Source organism: Scyliorhinus torazame, chromosome 2 (genome assembly GCF_047496885.1).
Source record: "Scyliorhinus torazame isolate Kashiwa2021f chromosome 2, sScyTor2.1, whole genome shotgun sequence".
Taxonomy (NCBI): Eukaryota; Metazoa; Chordata; class Chondrichthyes; order Carcharhiniformes; family Scyliorhinidae; genus Scyliorhinus; species Scyliorhinus torazame.
The window spans coordinates 292,556,401-292,575,652 of NC_092708.1; the positions used below are offsets into that span (position 1 = coordinate 292,556,401).

The following is a 19,252-nucleotide window of genomic DNA, read 5'->3' on the forward strand; positions in this document are numbered from 1 at the left end:
TGGTATTTATATGAATCTAGAACTTGGCTCCAAAAGGAATGTGTGGTGGTCACTCCTATCAATGATGTCATGGGCAGATATAGAACATAGAACATAGAACAATACAGCGCAGTACAGGCCCTTCGGCCCACGATGTTGCACCGAAACAAAAGCCATCTAACCTACACTATGCCATTATCATCCATATGTTTATCCAATAAACTTTTAAATGCCCTCAATGTTGGCGAGTTCACGACTGCAGCAGGTAGGGCATTCCACGGCCTCACTACTCTTTGCGTAAAGAACCTACCTCTGACCTCTGTCCTATATCTATTACCCCTCAGTTTAAAGTTATGTCCCCTCGTGCCAGCCATTTCCATCCGCGGGAGAAGGCTCTCACTGTCCACCCTATCCAACCCCCTGATCATTTTGTATGTCTCTATTAAGTCTCCTCTTAACCTTCTTCTCTCCAACGAAAACAACCTCAAGTCCATCAGCCTTTCCTCATCAGATTTTCCCTCCATACCAGGCAACATCCTGGTAAATCTCCTTTGCACCCGCTCCAAAGCCTCCACATCCTTCCTGTAATGCGGTGACCAGAACTGTACGCAATACTCCAAATGCGGCCGTACCAGAGTTCTGTACAGCTGCAACATGACCTCCCGACTCCAGAACTCAATCCCTCTACCAATAAAGGCCAACATTCCATAGGCCTTCTTCACAACCCTATCAACCTGGGTGGCAACTTTCAGGGATCTATGTACATGGACACCTAGATCCCTCTGCTCATCCACACTTTCAAGAACTTTACCATTAGCCAAATATTCCGCATTCCTGTTATTCCTTCCAAAGTGAATCACCTCACACTTCTCTACATTAAACTCCATTTGCCACCTCTCAGCCCAGCTCTGCAGCTTATCTATATCCCTCTGTAACCTGCTACATCCTTCCACACTATCGACAACACCAACGACTTTAGTATCGTCTGCAAATTTACTCACCCACCCTTCTGCGCCTTCCTCTAGGTCATTGATAAAAATGACAAACAGCAACAGCCCCAGAACAGATCCTTGTGGTACTCCACTTGTGACTGTACTCCATTCTGAACATTTCCCATCAACCACCACCCTCTGTCTTCTTTCAGCTAGCCAATTTCTGATCCACATCTCTCAATCACCCTCAATCCCCAGCCTCCGTATTTTCTGCAATAGCCTACCGTGGGGAACCTTATCAAACGCTTTGCTGAAATCCATATACACCACGTCAACTGCTCTACCCTCATCTACCTGTTCAGTCACCTTCTCAAAGAACTCAATAAGGTTTGTGAGGCATGACCTACCTTTCACAAAGCCATGCTGACTATCCCTGATCATATTATTCCTATCAAGATGATTATAAATCTTGTCTCTTATAATCCCCTCCAAGACTTTACCCACTACAGACGTGAGGCTCACCGGTCTATAGTTGCCGGGGTTGTCTCTGCTCCCCTTTTTGAACAAAGGCACCACATTTGCTGTCCTCCAGTCCTCTGGCACTATTCCTGTAGCCAATGATGACATAAAAATCAAAGCCAAAGGTCCAGCAATCTCTTCCCTGGCCTCCCAGAGAATCCTAGGATAAATCCCATCAGGTCCCGGGGACTTATCTATTTTCAGCCTGTCCAGAATTGCCAACACCTCTTCCCTACGTACCTCAATGCCATCTATTCTATTAGCCTGGGGCTCAGCATTCTCCTCCACAACATTATCTTTTTCCTGAGTGAATACTGACGAAAAATATTCATTTAGTATCTCGCCTATCTCTTCAGACTCCACACACAATTTCCCATCCCTGTCCTTGACTGGTCCTACTCTTTCCCTAGTCATTCGCTTATTCCTGACATACCTATAGAAAGCTTTTGGGTTTTCCTTGATCCTTCCTGCCAAATACTTCTCATGTCCCCTCCTTGCTCGTCTTAGCTCTCTCTTTAGATCCTTCCTCGCTACCTTGTAACTCTCCATCGCCCCAACCGAAACTTCACACCTCATCTTCACATAGGCCTCCTTCTTCCTCTTAACAAGAGATTCCACTTCCTTGGTAAACCACGGTTCCCTCGCTCGACGCCTTCCTCCCTGCCTGACCGGTACATACTTATCAAGAACACGCAGTAGCTGATCCTTGAACAAGCCCCACTTGTCCAGTGTGCCCAACACTTGCAGCCTACTTCTCCACCTTATCCCCCCCAAGTCACGTCTAATGGCATCATAATTGCCCTTCCCCCAGCTATAACTCTTGCCCTGCGGTGTATACTTATCCCTTTCCATCATTAACGTAAACGTCACCGAATTGTGGTCACTGTCCCCAAAGTGCTCTCCTACCTCCAAATCCAACACCTGGCCTGGTTCATTACCCAAAACCAAATCCAACGTGGCCTCGCCTCTTGTTGGCCATAGATACATCTATGACAAAGGAGATAAAGCTGTGTTGGTTCTCTCACCACATGCCATGCCTTAACTTGCAAATATGGCTTCAGATCTCAGTCAGTAGTGGTGCTACCAAGCCACTCTTGGTGTCACAGAGGTCTACAGTACAGAAAAGGCCTTGCGGCCCATTACGTCTGTGCCAGTCAAAAATGACCATTTAACTATTCTAATCCCATTTTCCAGCACACGGTCCGTAGCCTTGTATACCTTGGCATCATAAATGCACATCTAAATATTTCTTAAATGTTATGAGGGTCACTGCCTCCCCCACCCTTTCAGGCAGTGAGTTCCAAACTCCCACCACCCTCTGGGTGAAATTTCTTTTCCTCATATCCCCTCTAAACCTCCTGCCCCTTACCTTAAATCTATACCTCTTGATCATTGATCCCTCCACCAAGGGAAAAGGTTTCTTCCTGTCTACTCTATATATGCCCCCCATAATTTTATATATCTCAGTCATGTCCCCCCCTTGGACACCTCTGCTCCAAGGAAAACAATACCAGTCTATCTGATCTCACTCCATAACTAAAACTCTCCAGCTCGGGCAACATCCTGGTAAATCTCCTTTGCACCCTTTCCAGTGCTAACACATCCCTCCTATAATGTGGATTCCAGAACTGCACACAATACTCTAGCTATGACCTAATCAACATTTTACACAGTCGATGAATATTGAAGTCCCCAGCCAGAAAAAATGTTGTGCTTTTGCTCAATGCTTCTTCAAATGATGTTCAACATCAAGGAGTACTGATTCATCAGCCGAAAACGAGAGGTAGCTAATAATCAGTAAAAGATTTCCTTGCCCAAATCTGGGGCTGGAAATCGCGTTTGGCGCAGGGGGCGGAGAATCGACCAAATCGGGCCCGGGGCCGCTCCGAGAATCGCTCATCCGCGAATTAGGCCACGCGGCTGGAGGGCCATTGGCAGAGACCCTCCCAGCGATACTCTGATCCGACCAGCCGAGTTCCCGACGGCGTGGAACTGATGTGGTATGGCCGGTCGGGACTCTCGCATGGCGGCAGCGGAATCAGTCCACGGCCGCCCTGGTGGGGGGCGGGGGGGGGATCAAGCACCAGGGGGGGCAATATGGGCGGCCGGGCCAGCGATCGGACCGGTCTGATGCACCGGTGAGCGGCCAATTGAGGGGGCCTAGATTGTGCGTGTTGGTCCGCGTCTGATTCAGCCATGGCGCTCCACGTGGCTGCTAGAGTCCGCTGCCATACACATGCGCGGACTCGGAACCGGAAGTGCAGGGGCCTGTATCCGCAGCCAACTTCCCTGCTAACCCCCTGAAGGTAAGTGAATCGAATATGATTGGACAGTGCCTTGGCATTGCCACTGGGACCTCGGCAGTGCCAGGTTGCAACTGTCAGGGTGCCGAGGGCACCAGGATTTGAAGGGGACAGGGCTTTGGTGACCCCATAGTGGAGTGTCTGTCTCTTGTAGGGGGTGTGATGCCTCTGGGGGGGGGGGGGGGGGGGAGGAGGAATTACGCCTCTGACCGGGGTGGGCGGTGGGTTTGGGTCCCCCTCATGCCTATGTGGTGTGGGGTTCGGTGACCCCTATCATTTAGTGGAAGGGAGGGAATTGAGCTCTTTGTGGTGAAGAGTTGGGGGTGCTTCCCTTGTCTGCGAGGTGTTGCAATGACGTTGGCGGCAGGGGGAGGGGTTGGAGGGGGGCCCTGTTACTTTACTCTGAGAACGTGCGCCCTTTAAAAACAGGCAAGGCGATCTCTGAGGAACCACATCCATCGACGTGTTTCGGCCCTGACCCTCTCTCATGCCGGTGCAAAATTTGCGCGCCTCCAAAAAAAATTACTCAAGTGTGAATTGGCCATAGTGTAGAAACGGAACACTGAACCATAGCACAAAGAAAACTGACATGACCATCTTTGCTCTGCATGAGCACCATCTCTTGTTGGTTTAACGCTGATAGAAGCGACAAACAATTCTGCACTCCATGCTTAACTTGGCCTCTACACTGAACCTCTAAGCTAAGAAGTGGAAAGGGAGGCAGGCAAGAAATGGAAGGAGAGGAAATAATAATGAAATACTTAGATGGTATCTAATCGTGCATCATGCCATTACATCACTGCAGTGCACAAAGGAAAAACACTGCAGCACTACACCTTTTTGTTCATTGACTGCCTTACGATTTACCCATCCTGTCACAACAGTCTACAAACTGTTTAATTAAGTAAACAAGTTTACATTAATGTATCAAAATGGTGAAATTGCTTATCAGAAAAATAATGGAAGCAAAATGGAAATGAGAGCAAGATGCTTTGTTACTTCTGCCTTTTCTGGCTCTTATGAAGGAAACTGAATTTAATTCCCCTTTCATTTATTATAATATAAGATTTAAATTACACAGGGAGTCTGGGTAGCTGTAAATGTTCAGCAGCTTGTATCTGTCATAGCTAAAAGTGATGCATTGTACGATCAACGCAAAACAAAAATATTTAACATTGCGATCATTTAATTTGAATTGACATTATAAATAAGAAGCAAAAATGTTAACTTTATTAAGTGTTAGAAATAAAATGGGAAAGAATTTAATGTTGTTTTCATCTGAAATGAATAGTCTGACTCAGAAAATGATAAAACAAAATATCAGTGGTGCGTAGAGTTTAATTCAAGAAATTTTGTCCCCTGTGCTACACATTACTCCATCTCAATTGCATATTAAACAACCCTATCAAAAAAGGCATTGGCATCTGCTGTGCTGCCACAAATTGTGAATTAAATGAAATTGATGTCCTCTGCCGTATATTTATGAAGACAGACCATTCTCAGAAGTATTCTGCTTATGAAGAATTTATGATGGCAAACTGTTCCTGAACAAAAAGTGGCAATAAATTCTTTTTTTAAACTCCCCTCTCAGGGTATTGAGTCTGCTGCTGCTGGTAAATTTGTCACAGCAGAAAACAATAGCTAAATCTGGATTCCACTGTGAGGCTTTATGTTATTAGTATTCCCGCGGTATCAGAAACTTGTTTGCCAGAATTATTCACCTTCAACATTTTCTTGAATAGATTAGTCTGATATCATTTGTGTACAATGATTTCTTTGTGCCTGGATGCCATGGACTCTCCCACATCCAGCACAATTGCTCACAATATTGCCAAATATTATTTTATGCTTAAAGTGGATGGTTTAGTTATGGGAATTATCATCTAATTGACAGTTTCAATGTGTCTTCTTTTGTTTTAGACTTGCGTGATAATTGTGCGTCATTTATTTAATGCCGGGCAGTAATTTGGAAATTCCTTTAGATAACATACGTTTTATACAGCAAATACTCTGAACTGTTTTCAGACTCGATTTTAATTGGATTTTTTTAAGGTGGTGTGCTTGTAGCCAGTATCCATCTCAATGAGGTGGTGATTTGTCAATACCAACCTGAAAAATAATCACAGTGCATGGAGCTAATTGATGTTTCTCTTTTGCCGTGTCAGAGAACACTTGGAGAGAAGACCCGGGACATCGTAGCGGGGCCAAGTGGGGCAGGAACATGTGATCTTCTGTCACCTGAAAGCAGCAGCCTGGTGAGGCAGCTGGAGGTCAGGATCAAAGAGCTGAAAGGCTGGATGAGAGATACTGAGCTTTTCATCTTTAATTCCTGCTTGCTGCAAGAAAAAGAAGGAACAATGGAGGTCCAGAAAAAACTGCAGTATTTTAAGGTAGCAGTGCACATAATGTCCATTTAATGCATTTTATATGGTACACACGTGGCAATTCATCGATACTTTATGGCAAACAAAAGCAGCGAGTAGTAAACTAAAATAAAATTAGTTGTTGGAAAAGGATGAAACAAATACCATACTTTAGAGGATTATATAGCACATTGCCAATTTGCAACGGAATAATTGTAACATAAAATGCCTGTTAAGGGAATTCTGTTCTGAAAGTGGGAGACAAAAGTAGACGAGCTGCAGTAAAATCCCTTTTGCCTGCTTTGGATAAGTTTTCCTGAACAGTTCATAATACAGCAAAATCCTATATTATTCATATAGTCTATCGTTCTCTATGTATTAACACTTTGTGTCAGTCGCACAAAATATTCCAAATGTTAATGAACAACATTGAAATGGGAAGTTCTTTTTCCTCAAGGACTGTCATTCTTCTTCTTGAACTCTCTGACCAAAGGCAGGTCCTTGGCGATTATTCACTGAATCATAGCAAAGTGCTGTGTTGTTTTACTACCAGCAGAGCAAGGAGGAAGGCCCTCAGTCTACTTCAGCCAGAAAGGGGATCGATTTCCTTGCTTTTGCCATTAATCTGATCCACATGCTAGCTGTCTAGCCAACTGAGCTAACTGGACCCTTGTAACTACTATATTTCTACCATATTCAGATCTTGAATAACGATGGTACAACATTGGCACACAGAATTCACCTGACACAACTAACCTTTCTGAGACTTTGTCAATGACAAACATGGATTTTTTATACTTATATTGCCTCACAGAGCTAAACATTCTATCTGTTCCATGCCTCACTCACAATAGAAACCTATTTGTGGGTGACATTACTGTGAATTTTAATATTTAATTCCATCAAGGACTACCAAGCAAATTGGTGGAACAAAAGTTAGTTTATATATCTAATGTGGGGTGTGATGTTTACTCAAACACAACCATCCTGAAATAGTTCACATTAAGACAATGAAAATGTTCATCTAGGGGTCAATCTTGGCCATATTTTTAGATGTAGTCACTGAATGAAGGCAAGCTATTTTCCCACAAGGGGGAAATTATTCAGCTGTCATCCTGGACTGCACTGACATTGATCCACGAGATGAGTTCAAGAATAGCATCAGCAGAAGCTTGGGTATAAGTTCCTTGCTCATTCTCTTGACCAAGATATATAATATAGTGCAAGGCAATGGGAGAAAATAATAGAAATAAAAACAAAGAGGAACAGAGAGAAAAAAAATGATTCATTTTGGCTCCGTATTCTCGCATATTTCTAAACAGAATATACAATAAGCTTCAAAAGTACATCTAATAATTTCATTCTCAGGAAACCTTTATAACTTTGTGATTTCATCCTTTATGAATCATTACATCATATTCTTACAGTAAAGCAAAAGAGAAGCAGTAGCCTTTGGACCGGGATTCTCTTTTTGGGAGAGTTCCTGCCAGGACTGAATAGCATGTGATTCACATTTCCATAAGACCATTAGACCATAAGACCTAGGAGCAGAAATAGGCCTTTCGGTCCATCAAGTTTGCTCCGTCATTCAATCATGGCTGATATTGTGTCAGGCGCAAATCACAATTTTTTAATTGCTGGCTATTCTCTGCCCAATCGTAATTCTCGTTGCCGCCATCGCGAAGCGGAGAATTCAGCCCATTATGTTTGAAAGATAAAAGTTTATAAAAATTCGTATTGAACCAGAATTGCTTATCATTACAACTGACTATGTTGACCAAAAACTGGACCTTGTCAACAGTTATTAATTTATTTCTCACTTTAGTAACTTGAGGAAGACTGCAGTAGGTGGAGCAAGGATTTATTGAACTATGTACAATGCTCTGCCCACAACAGTAACTCTCTCCCAATCCAGTCCTTGTTGGGACAACCAACAACTCCGGGCCCTGCTTGGGCCGGCTTTTATGTGTAGATCTTTAATGAGCTCCAGCTGGGTGACCTCTGTCCCCTACCTGAAAAGCTCATACTTCACGAGTCCCATGGGGAGATCGATAATGGTTACCCCATAGTTCTCATGGAGGTTATAACAATCACAAATATGCAACTTTCACTGGAGAAATATAAAATTGGATGATAGAATGCTTCCACTCTATAACCTGCCAATCAATATTCCTCCACCACTACCAGTATAACTAGATCTACCATTTTTTTGTGAAATGTAAACATTTTATAGCCTCTCATCTGGTTCATAAAACCTGCCCATCAGAACAGCATTGGGTTGCTGCACATTGGCATATCAGCACTCATACCATGTGAGATTAAACTTTGCAGCTAGGACCTCCAAATTTGGAGTTTCTAACATGCCTACAATCAATAGAAAAGAGCCTAGAAGCTTCTCCACAAAGGCAGAAAGATAATGGACGAGATCTTTTGGCTGGACAAGCTGGCAGGATCTTTCAGCGCATCCTCGCTGCAGGTTTCCCAGTGGCATGTGAAATCCCATTGACAGCGGTGGGACCAGAAGATTCCGCCGCCGGCCAACAGCGGGCTGCCTCCTGCTGCCAAGAAACATGACATGGGGAGGCCATGGAATCTCGCCCGATGACAGACAAGTCAGCCCAGGTCACTTGCTCTTGGCAAGTAGTTTAAGAGTACTGTTGGCCTAAGAAGAGGAGCGTGTCTCTCTGTGAATAATTAATGTTGCTGCAAGGAAAGGAGAGGCTTGAAAAATGATTCCCAAAATTATTCAAACCGGATTGTGCAGGAATTGGCTTAGATCTGAGGCAAATATTAGAACTGAAGTCCCTTCAGCCTTCACTCATTCAATAAAATCATTACTGAACTTTTGTATCTATTTCGCTTTCTCCTCGCACCCTCCCCCCCCCCAATCTTTGATTACCTTAGTGTCCAAAAATCATGAAAATACTCAATAATTGAATATACTATGGGGTTCAGAATTTCAACGTTTCACAGCTCTCTGAATTTTTTTTCATCTCAATCATGGATAGCCAACCCCTTATTCTGACACGGTGACCCCAAGTTCTAAACTCTTAAATCTGGGGAAATAGCCTCTTTAGAATTTGTCCTGTCATGCCTTCGAAGAATTTGATACATTTCAATAAGATCGCCACTCGTTCTTCTAAAACTTCAGAGAATATACAGAGGGCAGCACGGTAGCATTGTGGATAGCACAATTGCTTCACAGCTCCAGGGTCCCAGGTTCGATTCCAGCTTGGGTCACTGTCTGTGCGGAGTCTGCACATCCTCCCCGTGTGTGCGTGGGTTTCCTCCGGTTTCCTCCCACAGTCCAAAGATGTGCAGGTTAGGTGGATTGGCCATGATAAATTCCCCTTAGTGTCCAAAATTGCCCTTAGTGTTGGGTGGGGTTACTGGGTTATGGGGATAGGGTGGAGGTGTTGACCTTGGGTAGGGTGCTCTTTCCAAGAGCCGGTGCAGACTCGATGGGCTGAATGACCTCCTTCTGCACTGTAAATTCTATAGGTCCATTCTACTCAATCTCTCCTCAAATGACCGAGCTTTCATCCCAAGAATGAATTTAATGAACATTTGTTGTCCTACCTCCCCTCGAAGGCATGTATCCTCTCTTCGATAAGGAGACTAAAACTGTACACAGTACTCAAGGTGCAGCCTCACCAATGTCCTATATCATTGTAAAAAAGACATCCTTATTCTTATGCTCCAACTATGTTGCAATAAAGTCTAGATAGATATATAGATATTTTTCTGATAAAAGTAGTTAAAGGGATATGGGGAACAGGTAGGGAGTTGGATTTGAGTCCAGGAAGAGATCAGCCATGAAGGTGAAGTTGCACGGGATAAGAGATGAGCTGGCAAGATGGATACAGAACTGGCTCGGTCATAGAAGTCACAGGATAGCAATGGAAGGGTATGTTTCTGATTGGAGGGCTGTGACTAGTGGCGTTCTTCAGGGATCAGTGCTGGCATCTTTGCTGTTCATAGTATATATAAATGATTTGGTGGAAAATGTAACTGGTTTGATTATTAAGTTTGCGGACGACACAAAAGTTGGTGGAGTTGCGGATAGCAATGAGGACCGTCAGAGGATACAGCTTGACATAGATCAGTTGGCGACTTGGAGAGATGGCAGCTGGACTTTAATCTGGGCAAATGTGAGGTAATGCATTTTGGAAGGTAAATATTCAGTAAATGGCCCTTAAGAGTATTGATAGGCAGAGGGATATGGGTGCACAGGGACACAGGTCACTAAAAGTGGCAACGCAGGTGGAGAAGGCAGTCAAGAAGGCATGTGGTATGCTTGCCTTCATCGGCCGGGGAATTGAGAATAAAAATTGGCAAGTCATGTTGCAGCTGTATAGAACCTTAGTTAGGCTGCACTTGGAATATAGTGTTCAATTCTGGTCACCACACTACCAGAAGGATGTGGAGGCTTTGGAGAAGGTGCAGAAGAGATTTACCAGGATGTTGCCTGGGGCAAGGTTTAAAGGAGATGTATGAGGCAAGCTTTTTACACAGAGGGTGGTCGGAGATTGGAACTTGCTGCCGGGGGAGGTAGTGGAAGCAGGTACAATAGTGACTTTTAAGGGGGCGTCTTGACAAATACGTGAATGGGATGGGAATAGAGGGATATGGTCCCGAAGGGTAGGAGATTTTAGTTCAGACGGACAGCATGGTCGGTGTAGGCGTGGAGGGCCAAAGGGCCTGTTCCTGTGCTGTAATTTTCTTTGTTCTTTGATTGAATGTCGGAGCAGGCTCGAAGGGCTGAATTGCCTACATCTGCTCTTAATTCCAATGTTCCTATGCCTTTATGATAACTTTTTGTTATTCATGAACAAGTACAGACAAATCCCTTTGAAAACCAACATTTGTTCCACTTTTGAAATGTATTCTGCCTTTACATTCTTCCTATCAAAGAGGATAATTTCACATTTCACTTCATTATACTCTATCCGCTATCTTCTTGCTTAATCACTGAATCTGTCTATATCTTTTTGCAGCCTCTTTATATCCTCTCCACAGCTTATGTTCTCAACTAGCTTTGTATCATCAGCAAACTTGGATATATTATAATAAAAACAAAATGCTGCAGATCTGAAATAAAAACAGAAAGTGCTGGAAAAACCCAGCAGATCTGGCAGCACCTGTGGAGAAAGAAACAGAAGTTAACGTTTCGAGTCCAATATTACACTTCTTTCAAACCACAGATGCTCTCAGACTTGCTGCGTTTTTCCAATATTTTCTGTTTTCATATTGGGTATAGTGGGTGGGATTCTCAGGTGCCCAGTCGCATGTTTCTTAGCCGCGCACCTTTCGCGGTCGGCGGGATTCTATCCTCTGCCACTTGTCAGAGATGGGATTTCACATTGAAACCACCCTACACCGCCACAAAACCTGCTGGCAGAGGGAAAGGTGAATCCCGACAAGCAGAGAATTCCGACCATTATACTCTGTCCCCCACCTAAATTATTGATATAGATTAGTTGAGGCCCAAGTAGCAGTGCCCAAATCCATTTAATACCCACCTGATCAAGAGCCTGGGCATTGCGAAAACTAACCACCGCCCCCCGCCCACCACTCCTGTGATCCCAACCCCACCATCATTCATCTGTGCTTGGATCCTTGCTCAATCTGAAGTGGATGTAGTACCAGCAGTCTCACGAATGGGGCTGTTGAGTACTGAAGGGCTTTTGGCCTCTGACTGGCCAGGGCCTCTTGGCAGATGGGACTTCCACCAGTGGGGTCCTTGATCTGGACCATACTTTGTTGAAAAACACTTCGGAAGGGTAGTCACTAGTGTAATGTTGCAAAAACACATTAGCCAGTCTGGCAATAAGTCTGGGTTATGGATCTTAAATATCGGGCAGTGCGGTGGCGCAGTGGTTAGCACTGTTGCCTCACGGCACCGAGGTCCCAGGTTCGATCCTGGCTCTGGGTCACTGTCCATGTGGAGTTCGCACATTCTCCCTGTGTTTGCATGGGTTTCGCCTCCACAACCCAAAGATGTGTAGGGTAGGTGGATTGGCCACGTTAAATTGACACTTAATTTGAAAAAATGAATTGAGTAGCCTAAATTTTTAAAAAGAAAATGAAAACACCCAAAAAAATGCATCTTAAATATTTGGATTGAGGCTCAATCCTAACATTTTCTGACTGGGAGGCAAAAGCACTACAAATGATCCACAACCAACAGATAACAAAAATCCACCAATTGCTATGGTGAGATTTGAACCCATGAGCATTAGTCTGGGCTTCTGGATTATTCGGCCACTGACATTATCACTTTGCCAGGCTGTGTGACATGTCCTTATTAATGTGAAAATCAATTAGCAATTTGAGGAAGAGATACCTCGTTAATTGTGAACCACCAAAAGTTTCTGGCCAATTTGCACCTCTCTTCGATTAGCTTTGCGAAAACAACATCCCGTGCTTAACATCCCAGAGGAACACCCGCCGCTAGTCTGTTAAGTACCTGAGGGGCTCAAAATTGGCAGGCCTTCTCAAAAGGAGTTGACGTGGGGTCTCGTGCGTCTCCACAAGATTCCATCCATTATTAAAATAATTTTAGCCTTTCCGAGTTTGATAGTCTGAGAGCTGTAATATTTAATCTGATGAATGCAGCTCATATCCCAGGTACAATAAGATCCAGTATGCCTATTCAAGCAGACATTTAAGATCCCATGGCACCATTTGAAAAAGAGCAGATGTTCTGGACAATATATTTTCCTCAAGTTGCACAACCAAAAATTAGATTAATGGATCAATTCATCTCATTGTTCTTTGTGACCTTGCTTTGTGCAAAATGGTTGCTGCATTCAAATACATAGCATTTCACAGTAATTTGTTGTGAAGCGTTTTAAGATATCCTGAAAGACATAATAAGATGCTATATAAATGCAAATTGTTCCTTCCTTTAAAGGAATAGAATGATTTTGGTTTTGCCGATGTTTAACTGGAAGAGGTTCTGAATAATCAATGACACAATAGGGCTGGTTTTTCTCTTTCAAACTCTGTTGGGTGCTTGATGGCCTCAGCGGACCTCTGCATTTGCAACGTGTACACTGGGCCCAGGACATTTGCATTGCTCCAACATGTTCCCAGCACACCCTCTGAGAGCACTTTGTGCTTGATTTGAAGGGCTAGAAGACCCATGTCCTGATAATTGTACTGGAGAGATTTTGCTGAAAGTTGACAGCATCTAAGTAATACACATTTTTTTATTAATATGGAAATTGACCAACAATTTGAAGCGAGGAAGAGCGATACCTTGTGAATTGTGAATCACCACAAGTTGCTGACCAATTTGCGCAACTGTTTCATTTGCTTTGTGAAAAATTTACCTCAGGTTTAACCTCCCTGTGACTTTCATGAATTTGCTGCTTTTTGGACATTAGTTACCTACTTAACTTACTACAGGAAGTTAAATCTAGTAATTGAAAGCATAAGTATCCTCCCAGCAACAAGGTTGTGAATTGTTTTCACAGGTTTAAAACTTGTCAAATTATTTAACTCAATTTTTTATTTTCTTAGTCGCCCGTTCCAAATCTTTATAGTATCTCTCTCTATCCAGTCTTCCTTTCCCTCTCTTTATTTTTCTTTCTGTACTGTTCGCCAGCTGAGGCCTACCCAGTGCCTTATTATGATTTTGCATAACTCCTTAACTTTTGTGCTGGGTGTGCCTATTAATAAAGCAAAACATCCCATACTTTTTTTTTAAACAGCCTCCTCAACTTGTCCAGCCACCTTCAAACATTTGGCGACAAATGCTCTGTCTCTTTGATCATGCACTCTTTTAATATTGCTTAATATAGTTTATATTGGGCAGCACGGTGGCACAGTGGTAGCACTACAGTCTCACGGCGCCGAGGTCCCAGGTTCGATCCTGGCTCTGGGTCACTGTCCGTGTGGAGTTTGCACATCCTCCCTGTGTTTGCGTGAGTTTCGCCCCCACAACCCAAAAATGTGCAGGGTAGGTGGATTGAACACGCTAAATTGCCCCTTAATTGGAAAAAATGAATTGGGTACTCTAAATTTAATTTTTAAAAAAAGTTTATATTGCTTTCCTTATTCGTAAAACAAAAATGAATCACATCACGGTTACGTCTTCAATTTCACCTGTCATGAGTCTGCCCATTGACCAGTTTTTCTATGTTCTCATCATTGATTGCCACATTTCCAAGTCTTGCATCATCTACAAACTTTAAAGTTATGCTCTGTGTTCTCAAGTCCAAGTCATAAATATGTACCAAAAAGAGCAGAGACCATGGGCGTCATTCTCCGCCGGCGGGAGTCTCCGTTTTGCCGGCGCCCGGGGGTTTCCCGACGGCGTGGGGCTGCCCCACAATGGGAAACCCCATTGACCGGCCGGTGTAACGGAGCATCCCGCCGGCGGGTCGGGGCAGAAATGTGGCGGGGCGGGTAGGAGAATTTTGCCCCTTAATACCAAGCCCTAGGGAGCACCACCCTTCAATCTGAAAAATAACCTTTCATCACTGCTCTCAGGATGTAAGAACCCAAAGAAACTTGAAAGGGTGGATGCTGAGAGAATATTTCCAATTGTAGCAGAGACTAGAACTAGGAACACAGTTTAAAAATAAGGGGTGTCCCATTTAAAATGGAGATGAGGAAATTTATTTTTCTCTGAAGGTTGTTAGTCTGTTGAATTCTCTTCCCTAGAGAGCAGTGGAGGTTGGGTTATTGAATACTTTGAAGGCTGAGTTGGATAGATTCTTGATTAACACAGGAGTCTTGGACTAGATGTTCTTTAGTACTTGTCAGTAATTGTCTCTGTGCAAGAACATAACACCAGAGAGATAAATAAGGCAGAGGGGCAGGGTGAGGTACCAAAAGGAAGTAAGGGACAAAAACAGTGAAGCTAATAAAAGAGGGAAGCAGAGAAACAGACTCCAATTAGAGAAAAGGGATGGAGGGAGAAGACTTTATGAGAATAGGCTTGGGAGAACCCTGGAGAATCAACGAGGGCTCAAAATACACCCGAAGATCCAAGCAGACAGCCGACGGTTGAGGACTCCGTAATGCAGGCCAACGACCCCCCCACCCCTCCCCGACTTCTCAAGAGAACACCTTGGCAGAGAGCTCCGATGATGCCACCATCATCATGTCACGGCTATCACCCCCACTCTCCACCATCGCAGAGACACAAACCTCGGTCGTTGACGTTCGTCAGGTCCTAAGCCAGGTCCTTATTCTCCAAGAACCATCAGGTCATCCTGGGTTGTCCCTTTAAGAAGCCAGCCATCTCCGACTATTCCAGGATGTAGCTGTCATGCACACTCCCTGGTCCACACACCCACCCTCTGGACGCCGGGATGTCTCCAGTGCTGATGCCTAGCCCCTGGATGTTGGAATGTTGGCTGCTGCCTCTTTGGTTTGGGGGGTGGCATGCCGGACCTGCAGGTGCAGCGCCCCCTGCCCCCCCCACCCCGCCCAGCCCAGGGGTGACACACACCCTCAACACTGGAGGGCCTCTCAACAACCGAGCCCCCCCTCCCACCCCCCTTCCCTCACTAGCCCAATTCCGAAGATGGCTACTCACCTCCTTGGATCCCCACAGCACCATTCCGCTAGCTTTACGTTTTAAAATAGGTGTAATAAATAGCGCCCACGTGACCGCTCGCTGGGGAGGTGGTTAGATCACGGGAGGCTACTCGATAGGGGGTCCATCTCGTTAATGGGATGGAGATTGCTCTTAATTAGTGATTATTGGTTTAGAATGTAGAACATACAGTGCAGAAGGAGGCCATTCGGCCCATCGAGTCTACACCGACCCACTTAAGCCCTCACTTACACCCTATCCCTGTAACCCAATAACCCCTCCTAACCTTTTTGGTCACTAAGGGCAATTTAGTATGGCCAATCCACCTAACCTGCACGTCTTTGGACTGTGGGAGGAAACCGGAGCACCCGGAGGAAACCTATGCAGACACGGGGAGAACGTGCAGTCTCCGCACAGACAGTGACCCAGAGGGGAATTGAATCTGGGACCCTGTGAAGCCACAGTGCTATCCACTTGTACTACCGTGCTGCCCAAACCACACCGTGGGATCTACATCTTGCCAACGGGAGTTGGCTGTGAGATCGGAAACTGATTGGCGCCCGGCTTGGTTTCCGATTTCAGCCTCTCCCACTGGGCCTGCTCAGTCTGTCTCCCGGTGCAACATGGCTGGAATATCGCGCCAAGGGTATCCCGTGACTGCGTGGGTTTCCTCCGGGTGCTCCGGTTTCCTTCCACCGTCCAAAGATGTGCAGGTTAGGTGGATTGGCCACGCTAAATTGTCCCTTAATGTCCAAAAATGTGCAGGTTAGGTGGGGGAATAGGGCCGAGGAGGAATAGGGCTTAGTTGGGGTGTTCTTTCAGAGGGTCAGAAACAATGGGCTAAATGGCCTGCTTCTGCACTGCAGGGATTCTATGGAATATCACCATTCCTATTCCCTCTGTCACCCCTGAACCTCCCCCAGCTACTCTGGACGCGATTGCAATCCACTTCCACATGTGTTTCCCCCTCCGAGTTGGCACCCGTTACCATCCGCGTGTCCACCCTGACGCTGACTCCTCTTGTTATCCCGGCCACCTGTCTCGTCCAGTGATTCACCACATGCAGATCCTGCGAATATGCTACCCTGGAAATAATGTATTGTGCCTGTATCTGAGCTGGTGGCTGCAAATGTAAGATTAAATAGCAGTGTTTCAGTACCATCAATGTGCTGTTCCTCTTGGACTTCATTGCCTGGCTAAACACCAAAACTGGGTATCCAAAAAGAAAAAAAGCACAAAGGTAGGATTATGGTGAAGAAGCAAGGAGAGCTGGAATTGCTTGCTTAAGCCATCTGCAGCTTCTGTGGGATGGGGGTATGAGGAATATGAGAAAGTGGATTAGGTCGGAACATTCCATTATCTTCCATAGTTTCATCCCGTTGCTGGCCACGGTCTCTGTCCCAGCTGCTTCAATGATAGGCAGTACCATCTCATTCACCAGGGTGTGGTCTTGTATCCATGTCTGTCACCTGACTGTTAGTTGCTGTTGCCTTAGGTCATGCACCACCTTGTCCTGGGAGGGAGAACAAGTGTGCCTGTGAGGGCGATGTAATGTGTGTGAGTGATGTGGCTGTCATAGATTAATAGCTGGCATTGTGTGCAAGCTGTGATATGTGGGTGTGAGGCATGCAGCAGTGCTGAGTGTGTAAGAGTGAGGTGACAGTATGGATGCAAATCCTGGTTGATAGAGATTTCTGGTAGGTGAGTGATGGTGTGGTAGTGATTGGAGCAGTATCTGAGGCTCACAGTTTGTTTTTAAGGTTTTGACATTTGAAGATGTATTCACTGACTTTGACCACTTGTTTGAGGTCATTGAACTTGCAGCACTGCATCCTGGTCCTCGGAGCTACACTTTTAGCGTTGATGGAGATGGCTATCTGCAACCACTGCCTTCTCAGAATCTGTCTGGAGTGCCTCCTGGCCCCCTGTAGAGCATATCTTTCCTCCTGAACACCTTCTGTACCAAGGTTCAGACAAAGAACCTTGGAAACTGCTCTCTGCAACTTTTCTTCATATTCATGTTTCTTGCCAGAAGAAGGCACTATTCCCAGCCACTTCCAGCACCTACTGCAGCCAGAATGTATCTCCCCTTTAAGAACTGCATGCTGACTTTTAAGTATTGCAGGCTTGCTTTAAATGGTGTTGCTCTTGTGAGGAATTTGTCTTGTACAGAGCTGTCTTCACCGCAACAAACGGGTATGGGTTATTTGATCATCATGATGTGGAGCTTGCATCTTCTCCCTGTGTCTGCAAGGCTTTCCTTCAGTTGTTCCAGTTTCTTCCCACAGTCCAAAGGTGTGAGGGTTAGGTGGATTGGCCATGAACAATGCACAGGGTTACAGGAATGGGGGTGGAGGAGTGAGCCTAGGTCAAGTGCTCTTTCAGTGTCAGTGCTGACTAGGTCAGTGCTGACTCAATGGAACGAATGGCCTCCTTCTGCACTGTCGGGATTCCATGATCCCTGGCCCATTTTTCTGGTCTTACTGAACTTTCTTCTTATATATTTGAAAATGAAATGAAATGAAATGTAAATGAAATGAAATGAATATTTAGGGATGTCCTTCCTTTTCTCCTCATAGAAATGTGTTTACTCCTCCATTAACTGTCTCCTATTTGAAGACCGGCTAATTATAGTTTTGCTTACACTTTTTTGATTTAAATTTCTCCAGGATAGAACCTTTTTTAACATCGCCTAAATTGCTTCTCCTCCGGTTAAGCATTTTTTATGCTTGATAATACCTTATTTGTATCTATAACTATTCTAAAAATAATCATATTAAATGCTCTCTTTGTACTGGAACATGTCCCATTTACCCCATTTTAAGGGTCCGATTCTCTGGATCCGTTAACACTAGCTGAGATTCCCGCTGGCCTAATCAATTGGGCATGAGGCCAAAAATGGGATTCTCATCGGGCTTCAAACCCATTGCAGGTCTCCCAGCGAGATCAGGTTCTCACTCATAAATGGCGAGAACCGGATCAGAATTCATTTGCATCCATTTCAATCTCATTCACAAGATTTAAATGGAATGCTGTGGCCTCCCAAGATGCTCCTGCCTCCCTCCAACTGGAAGTGCCGTGGGCATGTATCACTGTTGATTTTTAAAAGGGGGGAACCAGGTGCCAGGGTCCGGAGGGGGAGCAAAAGGGTGATTACCATCTCTACACATACCTTCAGGGTGCCGAGGGGGGTCCTTCAAGGGAGGTGGGGGTCGGAGGGCTTGGGCTGCACTGGAGTGGCACAGGTTGGGCTCTATCCCAGGATGGGGGCAATGTGGTAAATCTTCCCTTTGTAGCTTTGTAAACCTTTAAACTCTCTCCCAGCATGTCAATATCGATAATCTGTCACATGAAGGTAAAAGTCTTCCTTGTGCAGCTGTGAAAATCTTTGATGTCTCTCCCAGCATGTCAAGTTCAAAGATCTGTCAGATGAAGGTAAAAGTCTTCCTTTTGATGTGTTTGAAACATTTGAAGTTCTTCTTCACATTCAATGTCATTCCCCTTTAACATTTTCAAGCCTCTGGACTTGCTGAGAAGCTTAAAAGCTTTGAACTGCATTGTTTACATTCAATTTGCCATCCTTACCTCTTACAAGCCTCTTGA

At 44.8% G+C, this 19,252-nt stretch overlaps 1 protein-coding gene across 6 annotated transcripts in view; it reads left to right on the forward strand.

Moving 5' to 3' along the window:
* Window positions 1–19,252, forward strand: part of akap6 (A kinase (PRKA) anchor protein 6) — a 1,059,704-nt gene that overhangs the window by 864,495 nt on the left and 175,957 nt on the right. For all 6 annotated transcript variants that reach the window (XM_072488434.1, XM_072488451.1, XM_072488470.1 and 3 more), the window contains one exon: window positions 5,899–6,123. In XM_072488434.1, the coding sequence (XP_072344535.1) occupies window positions 5,899–6,123 (225 nt within the window). The remainder of the gene's footprint in view (window positions 1–5,898; window positions 6,124–19,252) is intronic.